We start from the raw sequence: 17,336 nt of genomic DNA, 5'->3' as shown, positions 1-17,336 counted from the left end.
CATGGAATACTGTTGTTTTGGACGTCACAAACAGAACAGAGGCTCATCTGTCTGATGTCTCATGATTTACATGTCATTGTAGAAAGGCAAAAAAGGGCTGAAATTGTGGCTGAGCTCACTGAACCTGTTAACCAGTTGTACAGCACTGGAGCTGTCAGGCAACATGTGTTTGGCTGTCACAAAAAGGGGCAAGCATGACTGTGGTGGAAGGTTGGCATACAATCTCTAAATGTGACACACCCTGCAATTTCCATCCATGTAAATTGTCATGGTCCAGTGACGACCTTGCAATTGGCAAGATTTAAATAAGCAGTGACTAGCATTGGCTTTAGTCGTACAGTCCATCCTTATAACTGTTCTGACATCAGAAAGTGGTAGAGAAGATTATTAGAAGGACTGGGAAATGAATGTCGTCAGAAAAAGCAGTTGCCAAAAACAAATTGATCAAACTAGTTTATTATTTTCAAAAAGGAAAATTCAAAAATCAAAATCAAAGAACAGAACTGAAAGTCATTAGCCAGAAAAAACAAGAAATTCAACCACAAATGTTAGTCATAATATGCATAAACCTGGACACACCAGGAAGTGCTGATGCCAACTCACAACCTGTGATGTCACGCATCCCACACTTCCAGTTGATATGTCCTAGCAACTGCCTAGCAACCAGGGCATCAAGGAGCGGAAAATAGTGGCACCCATATCACAACAAAATAGCACAATGATGACAGTAATTACTTTTGAACATAGTGAAAAAAATGTAGGTAATAACTACAGTATACTCCTTAACCTCTAAAACATAAGCTTACCCTAAAGGAAAGGTACAGAAAAAAATATAAAGCACAGAAATCAAGTACAATTATAACAAAATAATAACAGTAACAGCTATATGGGTGGAAATAGTTTCTATTGCTCTAAAATCTTTTGCTCCCAACATTTCGTATTGTTTTATACTATATGTATACATGCACATGACTGTTTACAATCTTTCTTTAATTTTCTCATTAATTTGTTTTTCCAAAAGTGAAAGAAAAAACTCAGCTACTGTCTGTTGTTCCTCAAATCTATTGTTTATCAAGTCCATTGTTCTGTGGATGGACTGCAGTTCTACTCACACTCAGTCCACTTCATTTCCACAGAATTCTAACGGGCCTTCACCCAACAGCAGCACAACACAAAGACAAATGCTCTTAACCGATAGCAGGTTATGTGTTACTAAAAGAAAAGCCTGTTGAATTCCTGTTTTACCTTTAAGTCCTCCGAGATCTAGTGTCTTGCTGAGCTGTTCCAGTAAATCTGCTCGTGCAGCGTTCTTCTTGTGTTTCTTCCCCTCATAGTGTTGTTGAGCCATGCCAGGGTTGTTAAACCAAGCATTGCAGAGTTGGCAGTACCTGTCTGAGTCCCTTCTTTGACGTGGAGACACGAAGGCCGATGGTTCAGAGATTGACTTTACAGGACTAGGGAGCACCTCTGTGGAACACAAAAATTAGAAAGTCGCTGACAAAGGAGGATAAATGTTTTGTGATGCAATAATAGTCAATAAAAAAACTGTTGTGTTTGAAGAGCACGTTTAGCTGCATAGCTGGAATCTAAGGAGGGATCCTAACTGTGCTTTGTTCTTAGATCTCTGTTTGGGGGATATTTTAACTTTTTCAACTGACAGATTTCAGGTAAATGTCCGAGGCCTGAACAGATTGTTAAACTGGACAGGAATGACGTGTAGTCTGAGAAAGCTGAATGAAAAAGCAGGACCTTAGAATGTTTTGTATAGCCAGTCTCTTTGCAGTGTAGTACAGCTTTTGACTCCCATGGGAATTGACTTTGAACTTGTAAGGTAACTTTCCTGTGTTTTAAAAAACTGTAAAACAGGTGTGTGAGCTTGGGAGAAAAGGGAGAGTCTGTGGCTGCCTTTCATTAGAACGTTTCATAAAATGAGTTCATTTTTCTGTTTAGTTTTAGTTCAGCTGGTGCTTTTTTGCGAGATTGGAATGTTTGGTTCATTTGCTGCCTTTGTGTCACTTTGAGAAAAACTATGGATATTTAAACGGATCTTACTTTCTGCTTAGCTGCTGAACACTTTCCAGAAAAGAAATCTTTCACTTCAGTTTTCGATTAAGTACATATAATCTGTAACTAAGAAACTGCCCTCTTGGAACTACTATCTGGGACTGAATGAAGACTTCATGAACCCAGTCAAATTTTATAATTCTTTGTGTTGCTGTAATGCCAGTGGTCCCCAACATCTTTTGGGACATTTAGCAGTTCATCAACCGATATGGAATAGGGCTAGTAAGGAAACAAGTTTCAGGTGCAAAAAATGAAAAAGTGCATGCCTTTTAAAATCTAAAAGCGTCTTTGTGGAGTCATCAAATAAATGAATACAGTGATCCCTCGCTATATCGCGCTTCGCCTTTCGCGGCTTCACTCTATCGCGGATTTTATATGTAAGCATATTTAAATATATATTGCAGATTTTTTGCTGGTTTGCGGATTTCTGAGGACAATGGGTCTTTTAATTTCTGGTACATGCTTCCTCAGTTGGTTTGCCCAGTTGATTTCATACAAGGGACGCTATTGGCAGATGGCTGAGAAGCTACCCAACTTACTTTTCTCTGTCTCTCTTGCTCTGACTTTCTCTGATCCTGACGTAGGGGGTGTGAGCAGGGGGGCTGTTCGCACACCTAGACGATACGGATGCTCGTCTAAAAATGCTGAAAGATTATCTTCACGTTGGCTACCTTCTGTGTGCAGCTGCTTCCTGAAGCAACATGCTGCATGGTGCTTCGCATACTTAATAGCTCAAAGGGCACGTATTGATTTTTGACTTTGTTTTCTCTCTCTCTCTCTCTCTTTCTCTCTCCCTGCTCCTGATGGCGGTGCTTTGCATACAGCCCTATTGATTTGTTTGCTTTCCTCTCTGTTTCCTTTGAAGAGGAAGATATGTTTGCATTCTTTTAATTGTGAGACAGAACTGTCATCTCTGTCTTGTCATGGAGCACAGTTTAAACTTTTGAAAAAGAGACAAATGTTTGTTTGCAGTGTTTGAATAACGTTCCTGTCTCTCTACAACCTCCTGTGTTTCTGCGCAAATCTGTGACCCAAGCATGACAATATAAAAATAACCATATAAACATATGGTTTCTACTTCGCGGATTTTCTTATTTCGCGGGTGGCTCTGGAACGCAACCCCCGCGATGGAGGAGGGATTACTGTACTTTCAAAAAACACAGTGCTTTTTGATGTTCAATAAATAATTAAAACAGAGTTAAAAATGAATTCCATCATCATGTAGATCCTTCTCATCTCATTTGATCTCAATGATGCCCAGCAGACTCCACAGCAGCGTAGAGCTCCTTCTATCACTTAGCAGGTTTGACCCTTCTCTGGTTTGGCACACCATGCTCTCCAGATATTTGCACATGACTACTCCGTACATCTGAGCCCTCTTTCACACTTTCTTACTCTTTTTCAAATCGATTACCTTAAATTTTCCATTACTACCCCTTCTCCCTTTACTTAGCTTCTTTTATACGGTAGCTTAGGTGCTACGCTACCTGCTGCCTGGAGCTGCTAATAAGGGTCAGTGGCACTGTTACCTCAGTCATACGTGCTGCACAATTAGCTGATTCCCTCATTTAGTGCTCCATTGCCACCATCTTTCAGTTATCACCACACCTACTGATCTGTGTCTCACCTAAAAACTGTAGTGGCTATTTTGCCCAGTCCTCTATGGTATGAAGTGTCACAATTGCTTGTGTTTGATGCTATTGATTATTATTCAAATAAACTCAACGTCTCTGTCCAATTCGTTTGTTCTTAAGGAGTCAAGGCTGGAGGACTGTCAAAAAACAGGGCCTGTTAAAGCTCGTTGAGGCATTGCTTGTGTGATTGTTGTTGTTGTTGTGCAGAGTGCTTGATTGTTACTCCTTGTCTAGCTGTGGTCCTTTGAGGGAACAAAGGACCCTTTGTGAAGCCTCCTGTTGGTGGTAAACTGGCTTGATATAAAGGATTGAAAATAAAAGACAGTCCCAGTAAGCAAGCAGTCTGCTATAGAGGCCCCTAGTGTTGGCTACGTGTCGTAGGGTACAATCAGAACAGGGAGACAGATTGCGTAGCTAGTTTTGACATTTCTTTCTATCCTCCATTAAAAAAAGACCCTAAAAGGTTAGTTGGTACCTTTCATGTCAGGTGCATGTCATAGGTGATCTGATAACATGATAAAACAATCTGCAATTGGTTTATGTTCTTTAGACACTAATTTCTATTCTTCTATGCCGATGGATCATGAGATTAAAATGTAGTTTATTTTCATACTGTCTGATTTGTAATATACTGTGCAGTATTATTCATTTAATAGAAAAACATAACATCATATTTATCTTCAAAATGTGTTGTGAGGTAAAACCTTGTCAAACCTAGAGTGCCAGATAAAAATATGAATTTAAAATTCCTTATTTGAACTTTGAAAGAAATTGATTTAGTGTGTATTACAGTAGTAAGCATTTTTTAAATTTCAAATTTAGTAGAGTTAAATGTAGAGCTTTCTATTGTAAACATCATTTGTCTGTTCAGTCAATTTTATAAACCACTTTTCACATGAAGGTCACATCACAATAATACATGATATATAGTAATACTAGTGACATTTAGCATAGGGATATAAATAAATACATTGAAAGGTAAATACACAATTAGACAAATACCATGATGAATAAAGTAACCCCAAGACAGCAGTGTAATAACACTATAGCCATATTGCAATAGCAAAGAATTTGCTTAATCTTCAAACACAACCAATTTGCCAGCTTCTGAGTTCTAAATGGTGTTAAGTAATTTGGCCTAACAAGTAACACAGTGGACTGGACATCATGGAGCTGATGGTAAAGTCTTAATTTGGTATACCACAATATCCAAGAAATTTAGCAAGGCATTTATGATTCATCAGATTTAAATGAAAGCATTAGCTAACTATTTATAGAGCATAATATCTAGCCTATTATTTAGAGCAGGCATGTGCAACCTTGACAGGACTATGGGCTGGATTAGAAAGTAGAAAGATTACGTGGGCCGGAGTACTTCAGGATATATATGTATTTCTGAAAATCGAAAATGCAAGAAGGCCAAAAAAAAAACAACAAATATTTATTAATATATTATTTAATAAAAACTCTTTATTAATGCGACAATTGAGATTGCATGGTGGTCACAAGCTTATCAATATTAGGAGACATTGTGGACGTGGAAACTCGCAACGTGTTTTCTAGGTGCTCATCAGTAATTCGCGTCCTGGTTTTGGATTTTACGAAGTTCATCCTTGAAAAAAGTTGCTCGCATTTATAGGTGCTGCCAAATAGAGTCATTCTTTTCTGAGCAAAAGCTGTGAGCTTTGGAAACTTGTCACGTGGGAAATAGTTTTTATAAAAGTCAAGTAATTCAATATCATTGAATTTTGATTTCAGGACAAGGTTCTCTTGTAGTTCAATTAATTCCATTTGCAATGAAAGTGGAGCTAGTTCGACATCAACATCAAATGGACAAGAGAAAATTTGCAAGTTTGCTTCTTGATTTTTAAAATCACGGAACCTAGTGTTGAATTCTCCACTCAATGAATTTAATTCATTCGCAAACGATTCACAATCAAAATCTTCGTGGTTCGCAAGTGTGGGAAAATGATAAGTATTGCCTTCCTTTAATTGGCTTTCCCAGAGTCGAAGCTTATTTTGAAATGATTTTATGTGTCCATAAAGCTCATGAATCATTTGTCCCTGAGTTTGTAATTTAGCATTAAGTTCATTTAGATGTGTTGTTAGGTCGACAAGAAATGCAAGATCACACAGCCAGGGTTTGTTTTCTAGCTCAGGAATAGGTTTTCCTTTCATGTCCATGAAAAGAGATACCTCATTTCTCAAATCATAAAAACGTTTCAACATTTTTCCCTTGCTAAGCCAATGCACTTCACAATAAAATGTAAGATCTTCATGATCAGAAAGAACATCAGCCAGAAATTCTTGAAATTGGCGGTGATTTAGTGCCCTGGATTTAATGAAGTTTATACATGCAGTTATTGTGCCCATCACATGTGCAAATTTAACTGATTTTGCACATAAGTTTTGCTGGTGTATAATGCAATGCAATACCGACAAATCTTCGGTACTGATTTTGTTACTTGATAATTCGGTTTTTATTTGGGCAACAACTCCAATGTTTGGTCCAATCATCGATGGAGCTCCATCGGTGGATATTCCGCATAACTTTTCCCACTTTAAATCAAATACAGTAAAAACAGTTTTTACTTCCTGGAAAATGTCTTCACCCCTTGTTGTATTCTTCATTGGTTGGAGAGCAAGCAATTCTTCCGTACAATTGAAGCTAGCGTCAACTCCGCGAATAAATATAGCCAATTGAGCGGTATCGTTGGAGTCTGTACTCTCATCAAGAGCAATGGAAAATGCTTCAAATTTTGATGCAATATTTTTAATGCTTAATTTTATGTCACTGGCCATTTCGTCGATTCGTTGGGTTATTGTCCAACGAGAAAGACTTATCTTTTCCATTTCATGGCTTTTCTCTGGACACAGAACATTCGTGACTGCAGTAAGGCATTCCTTGACAAACTCGCCTTCAGAATATGGTTTTGAGTGCTTCGCAATTTTTTCGCTAACAATAAAACTTGCACGAACAATATTGTCAGCTACATCAGTATGTTTGCGGAATAACATCTGTTGTGCCGATACACATTTTTTCAAATTTTGTATCTTATCTGTTCTTAGTTTACCTTTGTAACTGTTGTAATTAGCGTGTTTTGTATTGTAGTGTCTTTTTAAATTGTATTCCTTTAAAACTGAAATACTTTCCAAGCATATCAAACAAAGAGGTTTTTCTTTCTGCATTATAAAAAAATAATCGTCAGTCCATTTCTCTTGAAATGTACGACTCTCAGCGTCCACTTTTCTCTTCTTTGTTGAAGCCATCTTAATTAGGGTTTGATCAAAAATTCACAAGTATTTGTAAGTATTGAAATGTAGGCCGATATAGCGTGAAACTCGAAACAACATGCAGATAGGTACAGCACTAGCAAAAACCATGAAAAGACTGCGCTATGCTACACACGACAGCAGAGCAGAGAGATGCAGCAGAGTCAATGACTACGTGACTACGAGCTCTTGCACACTTTAAACGTGCGACAGTTCCGGACGTGCCGTAAAAGAGGGGGAAGCACAATATAAAGTACAGTGGACCCTTGACTTACGAACTCAATTCGTTCGCGAGGGCTGGTTGTAACTCCAGTTGGTTGTAAGTCAAGACTATTTTTCCCATAAGAAATAATGGAAATACCCATAATGCGGTCCGAACCTCCCACTGCAACACTTACTTAACCTTTTCATAATAAAAAAAGGGTTGTATAATGTGCATAATTTACCAAAACACCAATAATTTTTCTAATGTACTAACCAAAAAGTAATAAAAAGTGCCTAGCCTACCAGAAACAACAATTTCATACTGTACTCACCATTTAATTTGACATCTTTGGGCTGCAGGAAGGGAGGAGGATGATAATGAAACTGAAGGCTTTTTAAAGGCTTTCTTTAACTTGCGCTCAGGCATTTGCAATCATTTCAATAGCTTCTTTTGCGTTAATTTTAATCTCCTCCTGCCTACAAGTTAATCTGACGAGAATTTTTCTCAGCATTTCCTTGCGATGATACAAGGAACTGTTTCTGAACTCTTCTGAGACCCTTGCTCCCCCCCCCCCCCACTCCCCACTCAATGGGAACGACATGCTGAAGTGCGTCCCGAAGCGCGATTGCCGCGACTGTGGAAGCTTGCTTGTCCATTGCCGGGCAGGGATATCACATGCATATCACCCATCGATATCTTTTCTGTTTGCTTTGGCTGAGAGACTCAGCACAGCTTTAAGCCGGCTGTTGCCCCAGCAACAGATAAACAGTCTTCCATACGGAGTTTGGACTTTGGCATGTCTTCTAGTTGGGGGAGGTCCCAAGAGAGTTTGCAAACCTGACATTTTATTGAATGAGTGCCGCATTAATAGGAATGTTTCTGTTTGTTTACAATTGCGCAAGCGGATACACGTGACTGCATTCAGGTCGTAACGCAAGATGTTGGTCGTAAATCAAAATAAAAATTTTGGTTGTAAATCAAGTTGTTCGCATGTCAAGCCGGTTGTATATCAAGGGTCGACTGTACTTCAGAAAGCACTGGCCGCATCATACTATCAAAAATAATCCAACAATACCACAAGAACAAACAGGCATCACCAAGAGGGTTAATGGGCCAGATTCAATGATATTTGGAAAAGTCGTCGCGGGCCGTATAAAATCAGTACGCGGGCCGGATTTGGCCCGCGGGCCGTAGGTTGCACATGCCTGATTTAGAGTACATGTTTTGTGCATGTTAGCAACATTTTGATTTATAATGTTTAAGTCACTTTGGATAAGCTAAAAAAATATTGTAATGTGATACTCCTTAATTGATTCAGTTTTGATAATTCAACATGAAAAATTTCCACACAATTTAACATTATGTTGATGTGATTTGGACATCAATTTGAATAGAGTTACCTGTAATATCTCTTAATTCCTACAGTTATGACCAGGTACTATTGCTAATTTCCTTATTAGATAGCAATCAGTACACACTGTCATTTGTGATTTATAAGTTCCTATCTATAAATTTGTCATCTGGTATTATTCATTCTTGTAGCTTTGAGCATGCAATACTAGGAACCTCTCATAAAATCTGGCAACACTATTGCTTGTGATTAGAACAATTTTGATGTCAAGTTTGCCAATCCTACATGCCCGATTTCTGCAAAAGAACACTGAGTATAGCAGATCCCTAAAGTTCTACTGTTTATCACACTACTTTCCAATTTATTACACATGTCTACAGTACTCTGTGTAAAGTAAAACATCTTGATGTTTGTGTGAAATTTACCTTTAACAAGTTTCCAACTGCATCCATGTGTTCCTGTTAAAGTCATTTTAAAGTAACAGCTGGGATCCACAGTCCTAATTCCTTTCATAATTTTAAAAACTTCAAAAATATTGTCGCTTATGCCGATCTCATATTATGTGACTTCTAGTCATGTGGCATACTGTAAGGCATGCTACCTGATGGAGGCAGTGCTGAAAGAAGGGTAAACAGCTATGAGGAATTCAGCTGCAATCTATGACCTTTTTTTCTGTTTTCCATTCTGTCATGATATATAAAACAATAAACATAAGATAGATGAGCTTCTCTTCTGCTTAGTGGTGTCCAAAACCTCCACGTTCCTTATTCCTCATAGTGGAATTCTATGCATTGCACTTCCAGATGAGCATTCATTGGTTGTCAGCTTTCATGCACACAGAGCCCACCCCATGACAAAATCAAACCTATCGGACTAGCTGGAGTGGATAGCTGAATATGTCATGAATGGTTTTATGGGAGCCCGCTGCTGGATGCCTGCAACTCACTAAGATTATGGAAATGAAGGTTATAACTGAAAATTATTGGAAAAGTTGCCTGATGTGACATGACCTTAAGTTGCTGAGTAAAAAAGTCCATTAAAAAAATAATTAAATACCCAGGCATTTAGGCATATTAGTGCATTTCTCCAGTTATAATTTACACAAGCTCAAAATACTGTTGTGATTTGGAAGTCACTCATTTCTTCAGTTTTCTTGCACTATTGTATTCCACACAAATTAATATTAATGTCACTAGAGATTTTTAAGTCACTTTGTAGAATATTGTTCATTAAAAATAACATAATAATAATCCCTCCTAACCCATTAACAGCTGTGTTTGGTGTTCTTCCAGATGGGCTTAAAGTGGAGAAGGATAAACAAACTGTGATTGCCTTTACTACACTACTGGCACGTAGACTTATCTTGTTAAACTGGAAGAATCCAAACTCACCTCTTTTAAGTCAGTAGTTAACTGATGTTTTATATTATTTGAAACTGGAAAAAATCAAATTTGCACTTAGAGGATCTGTACAAAATATTTTCAAAACCTGGCAGGATCTAATCAGTAACATTTTAGAATAAACATTTAAATTGAGGAAGCAGGTTCTCTCCCCTCTTTTACTTCATTAATTTCTATTCATTTATTATTTTATCTATTCATTTGTCTTTACTACCACAAAGTTTTACACTGCTGGCCTAGCTCTCTTTCTCAGGGGTGGGAGTTGATTTGTTTCTAACCTTTTTCTTTTTGTAAAACTCGAGTTATGTATATGGAGTGTTCAACGCGTCTTTCTTTGAGGAATTCTCTGACTTGATGTCAATCTTAATTACGAACTATGACGCACTCTTAATAGTCGGCGACTTTAATTTTCATGTAGATAATCAATGTGACCAAAAAGTAAAAGAATTTATGAACCTCCTGGACTCTTTTGATTTGAGACAGCTCGTTAATCAGCCTACACATAAAGCAGGTCATACGTTAGACTTAGTAATTACTAAAGGACTAAAAGTTGATATAAAGCAGGTCATTGATACGGGTCTTTCAGACCATTTTCTTCTACTTTTTAATATAGAAATAATGATAGAAAACACTCATGAGAAGCATATTGTTAAAAAACGCTTCTTTGACTCATCAGCAACTTTAAAACTTACAAACATTCTAACCAATCAGTCCGTTTATAGTGCCAACTATAATAGCGAGGAGAATGTAAATAGTAAGGTGGAAAGATTTAATACTAAAGTGAGGGCTGCTGTTGACTTAGTTGCACCTGAAAAGACAGTTAAAAAATCTTCTAGCATTGTTATACCTTGGAAGACCCAAAGAGTGTCTGATTTAAAGAGAACATGCCGTAGAGCTGAGCGTAAATGGAGGAAGACTAAACTAACTATTGACTATGAGATATTAAAAGTTAAAATAACAGAATACAATAACACAGTCCGTCTTGAGAGGCGCTGCTATTTCTCTAAGATTATAAATAACAATGCTAGTAATCCCAGAGTCTTATTTTCGACAATTGATCATCTGTTAAACCCAGGTAACTCAAAGGAATGCCTCCTAAGTACTTCCAGTAAAACCTGTGAGGCTATCGCTGTATTTTTCAATCAAAAAATTAATGATATTAGAAATAACATAGTATATCTCCCCAACACTAAGGATCCCCCGAAACCCCAGTACTCCATAATAAATAAATTAGAGTCTTTCACTAGGATAGATTTACCTGATTTACATAAAATAATTTCTCAAATGAAACCATCCACCTGTGCCCTTGACCCAATACCAACAAATTTTTTCAAAGAAGTATCGGGTGTGCTTATTGATAATGTTCTTGACATAGTAAATTCGTCATTAGATACGGGGGTCTTCCCAGACTGTCTTAAGACTGCGGTAGTTAAACCCCTACTTAAGAAAAATAATCTCGACCCCTCTGCTCTTGAAAATTATAGACCCATCTCTAACCTGCCTTTCTTAAGTAAAATTCTAGAGAAGGCAGTCATTATACAGTTAAATGAGCACCTCAATAAACATGCTATTCTTGATAAATTTCAGTCAGGTTTTAGAACAAATCACAGCACAGAAACTGCACTCGTTAAAGTAGTAAATGACTTGCGGGTAAATGCAGACAGAGGCCATTTATCTGTTCTCATCCTCTTAGATTTGAGTGCCGCATTTGACACCATTGATCATAATATTCTTAAGAATCGCCTTAGTCAATGGGTGGGCCTCTCTGGCAGTGTCTTAAACTGGTTTGAATCCTACCTGGCAGGGAGAAAATTCTTTGTTAGTTGTGGTAATTATAACTCAAAGACACATGATATTCTATATGGTGTTCCACAAGGCTCTATCCTGGGTCCGCTGCTCTTCTCAATCTACATGCTTCCATTAGGTCAGATTATCTCGGGACATAACGTGAGCTACCACAGCTATGCTGATGACACACAGCTGTATTTATCAATAGCACCTGATGACCCCAAATCTCTTGATTCGCTAACACAATGTCTAACCTGTATCTCAGAATGGATGAATAGTAACTTTCTCAAATTAAATAAAGAAAAAACCGAAATCTTAGTGATTGGCAATAATGGATACAATGAGGCTATTAGAAATAAACTGGATGCATTAGGATTAAAAGTCAAATCGGAGGTAAAAAGCTTAGGGGTAACCGTTGATTGTAATCTGAATTTTAAATCGCATATTAATAAGATCACTAGGACAGCATTTTTTCACCTAAGGAACATAGCAAAAGTTAGACCTCTTATATCATCGAAAGATGCAGAGAAATTAGTTCATGCGTTTGTCTTTAGTCGGCTAGATTACTGTAATGCACTCCTCTCAGGACTCCCCAAAAAAGACATCAATCGTTTGCAGTTAGTGCAGAATGCAGCTGCTAGAATCCTTACCAGGAAAAGAAAATCCGAACACATTTCTCCAGTTTTGATGTCACTACACTGGTTACCTGTGTCATTCAGAATTGACTTTAAAATTCTGCTTATGGTTTATAAAGCTTTAAATAATCTCGCCCCGGCTTATATATCGGAATGTCTGACACCTTATATTCCAAATTGTAACCTCAGATCCTCAACTGAGTGTCTCCTTAGAATTCCAAGAGCAAAACTTAAAAGAAGTGGTGAGGTGGCCTTCTGCTGTTATGCACCTAAAATCTGGAATAGCCTGCCAGTAGGAATTCGCCAGGCTAATACAGTGGAGCACTTTAAAAAACTACTGAAAACACATTACTTTAACATGGCCTTCTCATAACTTCACTGTAACTTAATCCTGACACTCTGTATATCCAATTCATTATAATAACTATTCATTCAAAATTTGTACTAACCCCTACTCTCTCTTCTGTTTCCTTTTCCGGTGTCCTATTGGTGGTGGCTTGTGCCACCACCATCTACCCAAAGCACCATGATGTTCCAACAATGATGGATGGATTAAAAGCCAGAAGTCTGTATAACCATCAGCATCAAGTGACTCCGTGAGAACCCTAACTACAAAGAGGACTATTTCATTTATGTTAGCTAGAATGCCCAAAGGGGACTGGGCGGTCTCGTGGCCTGGAACCCCTACAGATTTTATTTTTTTCTCCAGCCTTCTGGAGTTTTTTTTGTTTTTTCTGTCCACCCTGGCCATCGGACCTTACTCCTTTTTATGTTAACTAAGGTTGTCTTATTTTAATTTCTTATTTGTCTTTTATTCTTCTTTTCTTCATTATGTAAAGCACTTTGAGCTACTTTTTGTATGAAAATGTGCTATATAAATAAATGTTGTTGTTGTTGTTGAGTGTTATTTGATTTTTTAAAATTCAATAAAATTAAAATATAAATTCAAAAAAGTAACCTAATATCCCTTGATTCCAACAGTTCTCAGCAAGTAAAAGTGGTAAATTTCGTGTGATTTGCATGTGGCTTTGGATGAAAATGAAAACTGAAATTTGCCTTCATTTCTGCAGTACTGAGTATGACATGATGTAAATGTTTTCTGGAAATAATGCCACTTTTGATTTGTAAATCAATTTGGATAGTGAAATAACATGAAAGAAGTCATTGAAATATAGTATCCTTTCCTTCCTGAAATAATTTTCATGTAATTTAGCAAAATGGTGACTTTTAAGTTGGTTTTGATAAAAATGTCAAATACGAAAATACTCTATTTGGAATTATCTTTTCATTCATGGAGATTAGAGCAGCGTTTCTCAAATACTGGGTTGCGGGCTGAAAACAGCTGGTTGCAAGCTGCTATTCACAGTGTCATGGTGGGTCACCGATCAGACAATCGTGCTTGATCCCCATCTCGCTCTAACGATCACATTCAATTCACCATGGAGGAACAACTGACTCTGAAGTTTGCACTTGAGTCATTAAAGGGGACACCTGCACCAATGATTGCACTTGCTAGAGGGGATTTCCCCCATCCCTTGGTTGTATGGGTAGGCAATTATGTGGGACATCAAAAAGATTGAGAAACAATGAGTTACAGCATTTACCAGTTTTACTTTTCTACAAGCTAACATATCTGTGACTTTGAATTTGTAACTCATTTTAGATTTGATCTAAAAATCACCTTAAAATAACCTAAATTGGCAAGTTTCATACAAATTAGCAATATGTTAAATACTGGTTAGTAGGTCACTGTGGGAAAAAACATATCAGCTACTGTACATACTGTAAATCACTGTACAGTAAACATAAACAGTGGACATTTAGCTGCAGGTCAAAGGCTGCTAGAGTGAGAAATGAAACAATTCATCTGAAGGAGGCCACAAGCATTCAGTGTGAGGTTAGCTGCACTAGGACTGCTGTTTGTTCAGAGCAGGCACACATTGACAGAATTCAAATGTGGTAGCAGCAAATCAGAAAAACAAGTCGAAAACAAAACAAGAACAAAGTGACAAGCCTGGCACAAACAGCAGCTGCTGTCACTTTGATTGCTTCACTAGTCTCAGAGACCAAAGTGTCATATTCTCTTGTTGGCTCACTCCCCTCAACTTAATGCTTTCAAGCACTTGTAAATGTCAGCCAGAACTCCAGGACTTCTCCCAAATGAGGTTCCCAGTTGGACGCCGTGGGTCCAACAGCCTTGAGCGGTGTGCTTGTTACAGGGATTAGTGCCTTTAACTCCACATAATTGTTAACATGACTGTGCTTAACATTTGCAGACAAAAAAGAAGCCAATAAGAGAGTAGAGTGCTACAGGCGGTGCGTCTTCTTTTGATATTTTAGTAAAGTAGGTCAGGGAGCTGCAGGCCTTGTCAGACCTGAAGTGCATGTTGAGATGTTTAATCATAAGAGCCACAAGTCTGGAGGATACCTCTTCGGCCTCTGCTGTTCACTCTTTCTTACTCTAAGAAGCTAATTTGCTCATATTCTATGAAGACTGTCAGCAAGCCCTGCGAACAAACACCAGGACATTTTTGACCAGTAGTCTCCTTGGAGAGGATGTCTGTAGTAGTTTTATGACTTAAATCTATTAAAGGCTAATGGAATCATTGGTGCAAACTGCTGACGTGTTTCTTTGGGTTACAGCTATCCTGAGCATTCAATAACCCATGACACAGCTGTTTCTCACGTCATTTCATGTACAGTAGGGTGTGAAATGCTTAGGTTTGCAAGGCAATATTTTCTGCTGCCCATATCTTCCTTTTCATCTTTTACTTATTCAGGCAGTGTGATCTAGTGGCTAAGGCATTGGACTAGAAACCACAAAGTTTCTGCTTAAATTCATCTTGTGACTGTACTGGTGTTTACATTGTCAAAATGTCGAAAGTATGCATTAGAAAATAATGATAGCTACAATAATGAATGTAAACTTTAAGGGTCACAAGGGAACAAACTGGTAAAAAAAATCTTGCAATACGTATATTGAGTTCCATGTACAAATTCTCAGTTTATGTACATTTGCTACCAGTTTGAAGGAATACATTATAGCAGTATTTATAAACTATATTGGTTTGTGTGTATACTGATTTCTATATTGATTCACACATACATACTATTGCTTTACATTCATATCATTTTGGTTCATGAGCACTGCACTCATATACTATTGCTCTCCACATAAACCATATTAGTTTGTGTGCATGTGCTTTTGGCATGCATGTTGTTTTGCACTTATATAAGAGCTTGTACTGGTTTTCTGGGTGTACTAAATATTAAATACTGCACTGGTTTTATGCATGTTTGAGCCTATGCATATCTTGTGCTAGTTATACATGCGTACTTCATGTATTTTATGTTTGCACTGAATTGGTTTACTATACTACACTATACACTTTACTGATTTTATGAATGATTTCTAGTGGTTTTACTGAATTGATTTTTTTTTGCATTTTGGTTTATGTTTGTCTGTACTCTTGGTTTTGTGTGTGTCTAGTTTGGCTTTAATATTTTGTGATAGGCAGCCATGGCCATTTCCTGGCTGGGATGCCAGCTGGATGGAAGGACCGGGGGAGAGAGCATCTATAAGGCACTACCTTCCCTGGTATTCTAGAGGGCAGCCCTCCTTGGCGGCTGTGTCACCACAGATTTCCGCAGGGCACGCTGGGAGTTGGAGTTTGGCACTGCCCTGTTGGGGTCCATGAGGGCTGCAAGGGGGAGTTGCAGAACCTTAATTTGGGTTTCCATCACACCTGGGAGTGATTCCAGGTCTGATTAACGAGCCATCTGGAACACTGGGTATATTGGGAGAAGGATGCTAAGGACAGAGCTGCCAGGGAAGAGGAAAAGAGGAAGGCCTAAGCGAAGGTTTATGGATGTGGATAGAGATGACATGCAGGTGATGGGTGTAACAGAATAAGATGCAGAGGATAGGAAGATATGGAAGAAAATGGTCCGCTGTGGCAACCCCTAACGGGAAGCAGCCGAAAGAAGAAGAAAGAAGAAGTTTCTGGTGGTAAGAAATAGTGCTATAAATAGACATTCCATAGTCATCTCGAAGAGTTCTGAAATAACTAGATTTGTTGCAAGAAGAATATTTTAATGATAACAACAGTGATTGAGAAAGTGAAAATGAATTAGATGATGTGGGACCCATAGGCTCTAATATTAATGTAGATGAATTTCTCTGTAGGCGTTTCTTCATCACACGGCGCCCATCTAGTCACGACTGTCAGGACAGTACTACACGGACATTCTGCTGCCAGCCGAGTGCAAACAGTCACCACCTACGAAATCCACTGTGTGCAACAAGAGTGGACGGAGCAAAGAAATACATTGTATATGTGGCACATGTTCTTCTAAGCCTGCACTCTGCATGGTAATATGCTTCTAGGACTCTCATTCAAATGGAGACTTTTAGTCGTGTTACTGGTGAAAATAATGAATAGTTTCTTTACATTTTTGACAGAGTTACTCTTGATAATAAAGATTCTGCATTCTAATATGCATAATTTTATGTGTTTTGATTAAGTTCACTATTTACCATATATGCACAGACCTATACTGCAGTGTTCTGGTAATAAATGGTCAACACCAATGTGTTTAAGGAATGCTGAACCTAAAAGGTTTTATTTTTATATATGTTACTTATCCTGCGTAATTGTAGTGATGGCAGATTTAATTTTTTTTTCTCATGTTTTCATGCTAAACAGAGAACAACTTTTCTGACCAATGTTTGCTGATGACCAATGCTGGACATCAAAAACTCCTTGAATAAATCTCAAGGTATTTATGTTGCAAAATCCATATGTTAAGTGATGGACTCCTGACCAATGTATGTGGTGGGGAGATGGGTCTACAATTCAAATCCTTTGGAATGTCTGACAATATTCCCTTTTTGTTTATGAGATCATTTTCCATAAGTGTTATATGGTGAGCTACAGGGTGAAGTAGGGAGATGTCTGTATGGCTGCCCCACCACATACAGATATT

At 38.0% G+C, this 17,336-nt stretch overlaps 1 protein-coding gene across 2 annotated transcripts in view; it reads right to left on the bottom strand.

The window, feature by feature from the left end:
• zmat4a (zinc finger, matrin-type 4a) overlaps positions 1 to 17,336 on the bottom strand; it is a 480,624-nt gene that overhangs the window by 137,754 nt on the left and 325,534 nt on the right. For both annotated transcript variants that reach the window (XM_051924280.1, XM_051924276.1), the window contains one exon: positions 1,246 to 1,467. In XM_051924280.1, the coding sequence (XP_051780240.1) occupies positions 1,246 to 1,467 (222 nt within the window). The remainder of the gene's footprint in view (positions 1 to 1,245; positions 1,468 to 17,336) is intronic.

This window comes from Erpetoichthys calabaricus, chromosome 1, assembly GCF_900747795.2.
Source record: "Erpetoichthys calabaricus chromosome 1, fErpCal1.3, whole genome shotgun sequence".
NCBI classification, from domain to species: domain Eukaryota; kingdom Metazoa; phylum Chordata; class Cladistia; order Polypteriformes; family Polypteridae; genus Erpetoichthys; species Erpetoichthys calabaricus.
The sequence above is the reverse complement of the archived record's forward strand: the minus strand, read 5'-3'. Positions and strand labels throughout refer to the sequence as shown.